Source organism: Megalopta genalis, unplaced genomic scaffold (genome assembly GCF_051020955.1).
Source record: "Megalopta genalis isolate 19385.01 unplaced genomic scaffold, iyMegGena1_principal scaffold0050, whole genome shotgun sequence".
Taxonomy (NCBI): domain Eukaryota; kingdom Metazoa; phylum Arthropoda; class Insecta; order Hymenoptera; family Halictidae; genus Megalopta; species Megalopta genalis.
Window position 1 is genome coordinate 780,331 of NW_027476119.1, and position 12,270 is coordinate 792,600.

General features: G+C 35.7%; 1 protein-coding gene across 5 annotated transcripts in view; it reads right to left on the reverse strand.

Moving 5' to 3' along the window:
• mtd (TLD domain-containing protein mustard) overlaps positions 1–12,270 on the reverse strand; it is a 424,160-nt gene that overhangs the window by 317,547 nt on the left and 94,343 nt on the right. For 2 of the 5 annotated variants that reach the window (XM_033481309.2, XM_033481308.2), the window contains exon 2: positions 10,091–10,480. The exons of 2 other annotated variants lie outside the window; for them this stretch is intronic. In XM_033481309.2, the coding sequence (XP_033337200.1) occupies positions 10,091–10,251 (161 nt within the window). In that variant the 5' untranslated portion in view covers positions 10,252–10,480. Of the gene's footprint in view, positions 1–10,090; positions 10,500–12,270 lie in introns of those variants that run through there. One more of the 5 variants, XM_076527899.1, reaches the window with a different exon arrangement.

The following is a 12,270-nucleotide window of genomic DNA, read 5'->3' on the forward strand; positions in this document are numbered from 1 at the left end:
AATGGTCGGAAAAACGCGCAAATCTAATTTACCCTGTAACTACTCTCACGGACAAGTTACAGGGTTGAAATTTTGCACTGATGAGTTTTTCTTGGCCAGCTATCGAACGGTATAATACTCGTTAAAAAACCTCTAAGGGCAATTTTAACCATCTTAATCGGCTAAGCCCTTTCTGTTATCGATTAAAGAAGCTGTTGCGATGAAAGTAAAGGCGAAATATTATTAATTTTCGTCCGAAAGATAAAGAATAGAGTAGAGGACTGGTTGAAGTAAATTTATTTAGTTACTTATTTCCGGGAAAATCTAGTAGCAGAATATAAAATATAAATCGTATTTAATTGCGATACGTAGACATAATAACTTTGTAGAAAATAGTGCATGAAAATTAAGAGACTTGTACGTAATATCGTTTCATCAAACCGATCTAGACGTCGCCACAAAGTAGCCATCGGGAAAATAAACTCTGAGAACAGCCACTACCGCGGCTAATTACCAATTACACCGATCTGCGTCATCAATTAACGATCGCCGCATAAATTCTTCTCGACGTTCGAACAATGCCCAACGAAAAATAATGATGATGACGACGATGATGATCTCGGGAAAATGGAAAAAACGTCTGTCTTCACCTGGCACGGAACTGTTACGAAACTGTGAACATTATATATGCGAATGGAGGCTTTGTTACAGTAACTTATAGCAATTCAGTTAGGTTTCGATGAAATCTACATAGTTTTAAACAAACACGAAGTTAACATTACCGCATATCAAAATATGGTAAAAAAAAAATCGATTACCTTTTTCTTAAAGAATTGCAAATACTTGTACTTAACCCTCCTATGGTGTTCATAAAAAACTATGGCTTTGAAAACTGCACCATAAAGCAACGTTATCAAACGTATTCTATGAAAGGACATAACAATTAATATGATAATAGAAAAGAAAATACAAATTTCTTTGCGGAATTCAATAAATTTGATTCCGATGAAGCGGTAATTAAACAAATTATGTAAACGTGATACACGATGAAGATTTCATACATAATCCACTAAATATGAATGTTATTCGTTTTCTCTAAATCGGAACAGAATTTCATTCTTCTGTTACCAGAATCTAGAAATAAAAGTAAATAAAGATATACAAAGAACAAAAATCACGGTTTCATACAGAAATCATTAACACTAGATTTACGGAGCACAAAAAAACAGCTGTTTTATATTTGTTTATAAAAGTATTTTTGCAAGTGATATTGTAACATCTGTCGTAAGTAATATAAAAATTGAATAAATAACCCGTCATTTTAACAAGTTCCGTAAATCTAGTGTTAAGGGCCAAGAAATGCTAATCAACGTAACTATGAAAGAAATCATAGTGCAAGGAGCCAAATCTCTAAACCTATGTTTTTAATTTTTAATAAAAATATCTGTTTCAATTTAACACAAAACCTACCATACCGGCCATTTTAACCGATTTCGTATTTTTTCTTGTAAAATCGTTCAAGTTATGAAGTCTTCTTCGTATGAGATAATTAAATAAGCTTCTTAATTTAAGCATCGACGCTACGACTGCCATATGTGGATGACGGAATTACTTGTTCAAATTTAGAAATTAACTTGTACGTGTAATTTATATCGTGTAATTTAACTTTTCAATTTTAATTCGATTAACGCTAGATTTACGGAACCCGTCAAAATGACGGGACACTAATTTTTTAATTCACGATTATTCATATCGTAAAGATACATTTATGAGTCATTTGTTCAATTTACATGTCACTTGCGGCAAATGTTACGATAACACTTGTTCAAAATCAGGACAAACGTCTTATTGTTACTTTCATAAACTAATATATAAAGCAGCTGTTTTTGTGTGCTCCGTAAATCTAGTGTTAAGTAAAATCCTTTTTTGCAAATTTTGTGCAATTTTTTAAGTGGTTTCAGTAACAGTCAAAGTATTAAGTATGACGAAAAGAAAAAGAAAAATTCTAAATGAATTTAGTCCTTTCACTTTTACGAAACAACAGACGTCAATCGCTTTTAGTGCTCGACAGGTTTAGCGCTTTGCAGTCGAGTGGCGACACTAAGACACCGTTCAAAATTGTTGCATCACGTTTCAAAATAATTATAACATTATCACAAAATCCAATTTCATATGTACACAAAATGCACTAGGATATATAACTAGTTTGGACTTCGAGTGAAAATGGCTCCGGCTGCAAAGAGTTAATGTAGAACAAATCTTTTAAAATGAAAGCGACGCCGTTCTCGCGAGGACCGGTCTCTGAATCGGTGTTAGGAATTACTATACCGGTGGCCGTCTCGAGGATGGCCCCGAGCGGCCAACTACGGCTGCCATCTACTGATTGCGCGGCGCACTCCGAAACACTGGCCCGACGATAATGCTTGAATTATTGCCGCCAGTAATTAAATCGAACGGTATTGGATCCCGCCGGTGCGGATCCGTGCATCGTGTTTCCATTACGGCCGGGCTCGAATGTTTTCCCGGAACCGGAAAAATATTTGCTCGCGATCGATCCGATACTTGGCCGGCCAGAGGATCCGAGAGAGAGAGAGAGAGAGCGGTTTCGGATTTGCGCGGAAAAAATTGTTGACTGTTTACCGCACGCATCCATCGTAATCGGATACACCGCTAACGTTCACGCAAATTTATATTTTGAAAAACTTATTTCGACTGTGGAGCGAAAAATGAATTTTTGCCGTTGCTCCGCGTCCATCGGAAATCCTGTTGACGAAATCGAGAAAATGCGTTTCATGTCTTAACACTAAATCTAACGAACCGTAAAAGTAATTAACGAGTGTTTCTTCGTAAGAATGGACAAAATTGTGTTTATTTAGACGTTTCGGTATTTTTATTATAGTGCGTGATCGAATGAACAAGTTTATTCAATCATTTTCTATATAAAAGATTCTATGCAATCTCAGCAATTTTGAAACAAAATTAAAGTGAAACCGGTTATTTTGATCGACATGGTTTTAGGTTTGGTGTGATTGGTAGACTGTGGATCTTTATGCAAAATAATTGTATAGAATTGGAGTAAAACAGAAATGTATTCCCTTTTCTAATAGTTTTAATGGATTCGAAGTAATGTGACAATATATACTTAAATTCTTGTGACACATCTTTTCTATTCTATATTTATCTCATCATTTTTTACCGTAACGCATAAAATCCGAGGTAGTAATTAGCTTTAGTAGAATGTTCTTGAATTCTTCTGAAACTTTCGCTGTTTTGTATTTTATTTACAGTGGCCCACAAAAGTGTTCGTACACCTTTTAAAACGCAATAACTATTTTACAACTGAACTAAATGAGTTGAAAAATGTAAAAAATGTCTTTCGTAGATCTCGAAATTGGTTCACGTTGTTATGAGTTACAACAAATTAAAGATCGCAAAAATCGCAATTTTCTTACGATTCTGACCAAAAACTGTAAGAAATCTGCAGTTTTTTAAAATACTTCAACGCCTGTAGTTCGACTCTGGGTTAACCGATTTCAATCAAATTTTTCGCACGTATACAAGCTACTGAAATCTACAAAAGATATTTTCTAAATTTTCGTTATAAGCTCAGATAAAAAAGTTAAAAAAACGAGGGTTTTTAATTGTTTCTTTTCACTCCAAGTAATAGTTAAATTTAAAAAAAAGTTTTTTAACCATTGTCTAGTAGACTAGTCCCTTTGCCATCTAAAAAAAAATTTAAGTCATTTAGTTCAGTTTTCGAAACGTTATTGCGTTTTAAAAGGTGTACAAACATTTTTGTGTTAAATTAATATCATGTCAGGCTTATTGTGAAGATTTCGAACAATATTTAACCCTTCGCACTCGAAGCCATTTTGATATAACTTACTACGTTCTATGCATACGACATTGAATTTTGTGATTCAAGCAACAATTACACTTCGCGCAGTTTTTTAAACATAAACAAATTCGATGATGTTAAAAAGTATTTTCAAACGTGAGCAATATAGCAATATTTGATGGCGTCTCGAAGTCGCCACTCGAGTGCGAAGGGTTAAACATCGAAGTCAAGGTTGGGAATAAATAATAAATACAAATATATACAATATATAAATGACAATAAATACATATGACCTGATAAATACAGATGACCTAACTCATGTAGGAATTTATTAGTGACAAACAAGCGTTAATCAACGTAGCTGTGAAACAAAATCGTACCGCTAGCGGTTGAATGCATCAAATCTACGATCTATTCATGACTTAAGACCGAACTTATCGTATTTAACACTAGATTTACGGAGCACACAGAAAACAGCTGTTTTATATTAGTTTATGAAAGTAACAATAAAACATTTACACTGATTTTTAACAAGACATTCGCCGTAAGTAATAAAAAAAACGTAAATAAATAAAAAAGCAATACAATTGAATAAATAACACATAAATGTATCTTTACGATATGAATAATCGTAAGTTAAAAAATCAGTGACCCGCCATTTTCATGGGTTCCGTAAATCTAGTGTTATAACCTTCGGTAGTAACACTAATAATGGTTTAATTAACACCAGCATTGAAATTTAACCTGAAATTGATACTGAATTTGAAATTGAAAATGAAATTGAATTTGAATTTGAATTTGAATTTGAATTTGAATTTGAATTGAATAATCGTAAATTAAAAAATTAGTGACCCGCCATTTTCACGGGTTCCGTAAATTTAGTGTTAATATCTCACGAATACAGAAAAACCGCAGACTTTTCGGATATCAAAATAGCAAATCCTTTAATAATAGTAAACATTGGCAACGCGATGCAAACGTGCTAATGTGAATTGAAAAGCAACGATGGTCGGCTGATGTGCTGCGTAAAACGAAGCAAACCGGCGGTTCAGAGGTCGCAGAATTAGGTTTGCTAATGAGTAGTCGCAGCGCGAAGAAACGGTCAAAACTCGCATAAAACAAAAACGCGATTCGCGAGAAATGAAACGTCGACCGCCGCCTTCAATGGAACGGCAGAATTTATGCCGCGCGATTTGATATTCATAATTCCGCGGAAAATCGGCTTTTACGAACGGAACATACGGCCCCCGCAATGAAACAATCGCGTGGCGCAATGTTTGCGCACACAAAAGAACGCTTGTGACTGCGGCGGTCATTTTTCTTCGATCAGAACGAAAGAATGCATCGATTTTGCCGTAACGAATCAAGTAATTTCCGAAAATTATTGGCGTTCTCCCCTCTTTCATTATTGCGCGGTTATGCAAATCGAACAGACAAGCACCGTTAGAAGAATGATATCTGACTCGATCATCGATCGATTTTTGGCGCTAGATCATGAAGATTACAAGATTACGTTCGTTGCGTCTGATCTAACTTTTAAACTATTTAATGATTTATCACATTCGTCGCGTTTGATCTGACATTTAAATTATTTAATGATTTGTCAGTAAAGCAGCTTCACGTTTGAAAGAACGAAAAATATCGTCTGGATCATATTTTGTTCGAAATTCCACTGTATTCGCCGTATTCATTAGATAGAACACATTTTCGTGCTTTGTGTAATTCGCGCGTGGCAGTTCCTGTTACTTCAGTTTGAAATCACAAGGAACACGAAATATAAACGTTTCAATACGAAATTCCATGAAGTATAATACCACATAATGTGCAAAATGGCTCCTTCGCACCTAATCTTGCATGGCCTTTTAGTACAGAATTGTGCAGAATTACAATTACGTAGCAATTCAAGGACGTTATAATTCAATCACGTTGTAATTCGAAATTCAGATCACCGTCCAATTAAATTACAAAATACTAAGTAATTAAATTACATTACGACGAAATTAAATTACATTAATTACGGATTACGATGTCATTGAATTACATTAATTATGAATTGCGATGTATGCGAATTAAAATTACGAATTACGGCGTAATCGAATTAAAATTACGAATTACGATATAGTTAAATTACATTAAATATAAATTACGATGTAATTAAGTTACACTGATTACCAATTACGACGTATTCGAATTAAAATTACGACTTATGGTGTAATAGAATTAACGTTACGAATTACGATGTAATTAAGTTACATTAATCATGAATTACGATGTAATTAAGTTACATTAATTACGAATTACGGTGTAATTGAATTAAAATTACGAATTAAGACGTATCCAAATTAAAATTACTAATTACGACGTATTCGAATTAAAATTACGACTTACGGTGTAATCGAATTAAAGTTACAAATTACGATGTAGCAGAATTAAAATGACGAATTACAAGATAATGAATTAATAGGTAAAAATAAAGAAGAGAATACGCAGAGGAGACATAAAATGAGCCATCGCGATCAACAATTTATGTTTCCTATGCGCTTGTATGTCAAAACAAAGCGATTAAATAAAGTCCTATTAAAATCTGAGGGGGATACCCCTTTCGTACGAGTTCGCAGTGAATTTATTAGGATTGATAGATAAATTTACCAGCGCAAGATCAGAATGCCATCGGCAGAGTACCGTCATCGTTGCGATTTTCCTTCGCGAAGAATAGACACGAACGGTGAATTCATTGTAGTTGATGAATGAACATTGAGAGCAAGATTAGAATTCAATTGGCAGCGTCGTCGTTTTCCCATCGCAGCCTTGCTCGCGGAGCCGTGGATTGTAAATAAACTTGTCAAATTAGATGAAAATTTAATGCCCGCGGTCAAACTCTCCTCGGTGGTAACGCTCTCTCTCCCTGCCGAAGAATGGGACCGGTGCCGTGAGTTTGTCCACGGTGGTAAATACGATTGTCCAGTATATTCCGGATCCAATTGACAGCGTGCATCGCGTTTCCGGCGCAATCTTCACTCGCGTCGAATAGACCTGGCTGTGCGACGAGCTTATCGTGAACGATAAGGGCACTCTCTCGAGTGAATTTTTGGTTCGATCGTGAATGACCACCGTATTTCTATTTTAACGTGCTCGATCACAGAGAATGGGATTTTTCTTGGAATGGCTCATTTTATGTTTCTTCCCTGAATTTTCTTTAATTTTACCTATTAATTTATTATTTTTTAATTCGTAATTTTCATTCTATCACATCGTAATCCGTAATTTCAATTCGATTACACCGTAATTTGTAACTTTAATTCGCTTACATCGCAATTCACAATTAATGTAATTCAATGACATCGCAATTCGTAATTAATGTAATTTAATTACTTAGTATTTTGTAATTCTACTCGAACTATTACATTGTAATCTAATTGGACGGTGATCTGAATTTCGAATTACAACGTGATTGAATTGCTACGTAATTGTAATTCTGCACAAATTTGTACTAAAATGCCATGCAAGATGAGGAGCGAAGGAACCATTTTGCACATTATGTGCTATTATACTTATCGGAATTTCTTACTGATACGTTTACATTTCGTGTTCATTGTGATCTCAAACTGAAGTAACGGGGATTGCCTCGTGTGTATTACACAGAGCACAAAAATGTGTTCTATCTAATGAGAATCACATCGAACACGAAATGCAAATATAGCAATAAGAAACACTGATAATTATAGTAATACGTAATATGAATAATGGTTCCTTCATTTCTGACCTTGTATGCTCTTCAACGTCACGGACATGCGCATGAATGAATTCGCTTGACATATAAATTATTCACGCGGGATAAAAACATATCCGCGAGCCCATTTAAAAAGCCGAGGGACGCCTACCTTTCTTCGAAAATATTAAGGACATAAAAAAATTCATATACACCGTTACATAGCTTATAGAAAGTAGAGAAACTTTAGTCTCTCTAACGATTTTTTCCAGTACTTATCGTTTGCGAAAAAAACACTGTCTGATAAATATCTAAACATCCTGTTTGATATCATATTTGTATCTATATCAGCATAACTGATATCAAGGAGCTATTGTTATGTTATCAAGGTCATCGCGATTCGACTGCCAATTTTTTTATTCGTTCTGTTACACGTGCGTGAAAACAAAGTGGTTGAAAAAGTTCTTGTTAAAATCTCAGGAAAAACACTACACAAGTTCTACAAGTTCGCCAAATTCTCGGTTACGCTAAGATTCTATTCATACTATAGCATTATTATTCTCATGTAATATGTTCACGCAATAAGGTTCCCTCGGTTTAGAGTCCACGATCGTAGCCTCTACAAGCAAAGTAGACAGTACTCATAAACATTCTTGATCGTGAAATTCGTGAAATTCGTAAACAAACTCGTGATATGCATTTCTTATTCTAACACTAACAGATTCGATGTCTGTACAACCGAAGTTCATGATTATCCTCCACAAATTCTTTGTCTACTCTTGAAATATTTAATATTAAGCCTAAATCGTGATATACAAGGTGCCCCAAAATTATGGTACCTCCGGGAAATGAGGGTTTCCTGGGGTCATTCGAAGTAACTTTTTCCTTTGCGAAAATGCATTCCGCAGCTTCGTTTACGAGTTATTAACGAGAAACAGTGACCAATGAGAGGCGAGCTCGGCAGGCGCATGACGGCCGAGCCAACGGGCGACTGAGTCAACGAGCGGCCGAGCCAATAGGCGGCTGAGGCAAAGGGTGCCTCTCATTGGTCATTGTTTTTCGTTAATAACTCCTAAACGAAGTCACGGATGGCATTTTCGCAAAGGAAAAAATTACTGCAAATGACCTCAGGAAACCCTCGTTTCCCAGAAATACCATAATTTTGGGACATCCTGTATGTATATACGGGGCGAGTCACAAATTAGTCCCCACGATTTTTCAATCTGTTCCCATGATCTGACAAAAATATGTTTTCTATCGAAGTTAATTAGTACTTAACCGATAAGAAACTGCAATTGTGTAACTTTAAAAATAAATTGATTTTCGATAAAAAAAAAGCGAGGTCATCGTTATATCCTTAAATAAAACTAGGTTATTTTAACTTCAGAGTATTGTAGATTACGTCGAGACGAATTCAACGACCAGTTACATGTTGACCTTTATATATATAGATGACACTGAAGGAAAAATTGCCATGAATCGATTGCCACAATATTTGAAATAATTTGACGATACATAACGCCGAGGCCTCGCATGTAAACGTAAACAAATGGACGTAAACACTAGAAATACTCATTTATTACAAAGAGCAGAACATTCGAACATTTAATTCAATTACTAATTACGTGCACATTGGTCTTATACAAACTTTTGTTTTGTTTTATGTGTTAAAGTCTGAAATTGAATACATGAGCATTTGCAATGTTTACGTTCATCTGTTTATGTTTACACGCGAGACCTCGGTGTTGTGTACCGTCAAATTGTTTCAGATATTGTGGCAATCGATTCATGACAATTTCCTTGAAGGCCATCTGAAGGTTATCATGAAACAGGTCGATGAATTCGTCTCGACGTCGCTTCCAACGCCATGAAGTTAAAATTACCTAGTTTCATTTAAAAATATAACGACGACCTTGTTTTTTTTATCGAAAATCAATTTGTTTTTAATGTTAATCAATTGCAATTTCTTCTCGGTTAAACACCAATTAACTTTGACAGGAAACACTTTTTTGTTCATTTCGGCTTTAAAGATTCGGTATGAATTTTGTTCTGGTGTAAAATTCTAAGTATAAATACGTGTTCTAAGTATAAGTAACAATTTGTAAGTGTAAATACAATTCTAAGTATAAATGAGCCGTTTATTTTGAAAGCGGCATAAGTCATCACTTTACTGTAATGAAAAGTGGTGTTTTTTTAATGTTTATACGAAATTATTTATACTGAGAAAAATATCAGTATTCTGAGATAACAAATACAAATAAATCTTCTCGAAAGTTAGCATCCATATTTTGAAACGTGTTAAAACGCAAACCCTTAAATATATCGACTTAAAAACAAAGTGACTTATGCTACTTTCAAAATAAACGGCTCAAATAACAATACCTTTGCTCGCGACAAACGTTTATTAAGCTAATCGCTTCTTACTCTAACAGGACCAAAAACCGTAGAACTGAATGTCGTGATTATTCTCGACAAAGAGAACACTCAACTTCGCGTAGTTTTCTCTTCAAAACTTAGGGGGGGGGGGGGGGGGAGAGAGATAAATCGAGGATCGTGATACTCACTGCCAGGTAAATCCTCCGGTGATTCCATCGCGCAATCGGTCCTTCAAGCTGCGCTGTCTAGAGGGCAGTATGCTGCTGACAGTGTCCTCGGACCTGACCGGTGGCGGGTCGTTTCCGCTGCCGGCAGCACCGCCAGCTCCGCCGCCGGAAAACAATGCCATAGTCGTTCGCCGGTGATCCTAGAGCGTCCAGTTACCCACGTGGACCACCGATCGTTCCGTTTGTCCGCGACTGAGGATCCGAGTACACTCTAGGTCGCGTGTCGGTCGAGCATCATTCGGGACCACTCGCGGAACACCGGCCGACTCGCAATTCGCAATACGCAGCTGACTGGTCGGTCCGCACTCGCGCCACTTCCGGCCGAACGGGATCAAGCGCGCCAACCTAACACTTTCGGGACCGATGAATTATTCAGACGCGATCGGAAACCGTTTACGTCCTCTACCCGAACTCGATCGTGGCCCGCTAATTCGGGGGCGGAACATCTCTCGACTGTCGAGCAATCGGTTTGCTCGACTTCGTGACAATCGACTAACTTGCTTTGTTCTTTGATAGACGGTGCATTTAACACCTCAAGCGCCGGTTATCAACTCCGAAAATGTCCGCTACGTCGAACAAATCATATAACCCTAGAACGAACTGCATTCTATTTCTCGGCGTAAGTAACGTTGTGGGGTTGCGGGCGACTCAAAATAAAATCTTAACCCTTTGCACTCGAGTGGTGACTCTGGGGCACCACTAAAATTTGTTATATCACCTTTTAAGATAATGTTGATATTAACAAATATTATATATATAATTAAAAAATTGTTAAGAGTGTAACTGTTGTGCGAGTTACAAGACTCAATTTCATATGCATAAAATGCATTTTGTCATATAAAGTAGAAATACTGTAAGTTAGAGAAATGATTTTATATTTTCAGTTAAAATAGCTTCGAGTGCAAAGGGTTAATATATTATCGTTAAAATGTAAAAAGAAAGTAAAAAGCACTTTGTAAAAAATTTATTTATGTTCCTTCGTAAAGCACTGACACGAAGAAAATCTCAATGTTTTAGTATTCATTTAGACGTTTGCGGACAATTGAAAACTTTTGGGGGGATCGTTCTTGGGTTAATTAATGAAACCGATGCTAGAAAGTTAATATTTACCATAGGAAATATTGTTTTAACTATCTTGTATTGCAAGAATTTTAATAAGATCCGATTTGTTCGATATATTGCAGTAAAAATGAATATTTCGAACTTTAGTCCGCAATGTAAAATTGTTTCGGGTGTCGCAATCGTATCTTGTGAGGAAAATGAGGCGAAAGGAAATTTCTCTAAATAGTCCTGAAGTTTGAAACCTCGTTTGTTCTTCAGTTACGCGGCTTAACCCTTTGCACCCGAAAAATTTTCTCGGATCAGCTACTTACGACTTGAACGTATTTATTCGTGAAATAATCACTGCTTTGGATAAAATCTAAAATGATATAACGTTGGTAATAATTGCTTCGTTTAAATATTACTTTGGTATAGAATTACGTCGATACATATCGACGGAAGAAGAAAGGATTGTTAATTTTGTTGTGATGCGTTGATCAGTCACTTGACATCAAATTGATGCATTGGTAAAAATTGAATATGACAGAAACTTGGATAATTGCGTTGGTAAATTTGTGCTTTAAGAACGAAAAACTAAAGTAGGATAAGTTTAAATAAGATTGTTTTTTTACATCGTTCGCAGCTAATCAAACAACGCACAGAACATACCATTCACAGTAAATTCTCTCCAATTGTTGTTGACAGTTGTCTCTCTAGTTGACTATGAAAACAAATAATCGTATCTTCTCTTCCGAAATTGTCTATTTTTTGTTTACAAGGGACAATTGAAGAGAATTTGATGTATATATTATATTATTATATGATATTCGTCTTGTTATTTACTTCAACGAAAATATGTTGCACCTAATTGACTTTATGTTTTGGAAGTTTCGAAAGATTTCCGTGCGCTATCGCTGCATCAAGATCACAGTCTAATTATAATAATGATCTCAGCTCTGCCTCGTGACAATTCTTGAGGCTACAATAAAATGTTCTACCGCACACAGCGTATTCTATCGCATTCGGTATTTATTAGGTTGGAAACTAAGTTCCCGCCGTTTTTTATTCAATTATAACATTCCGCATGTCATTAAATGTTT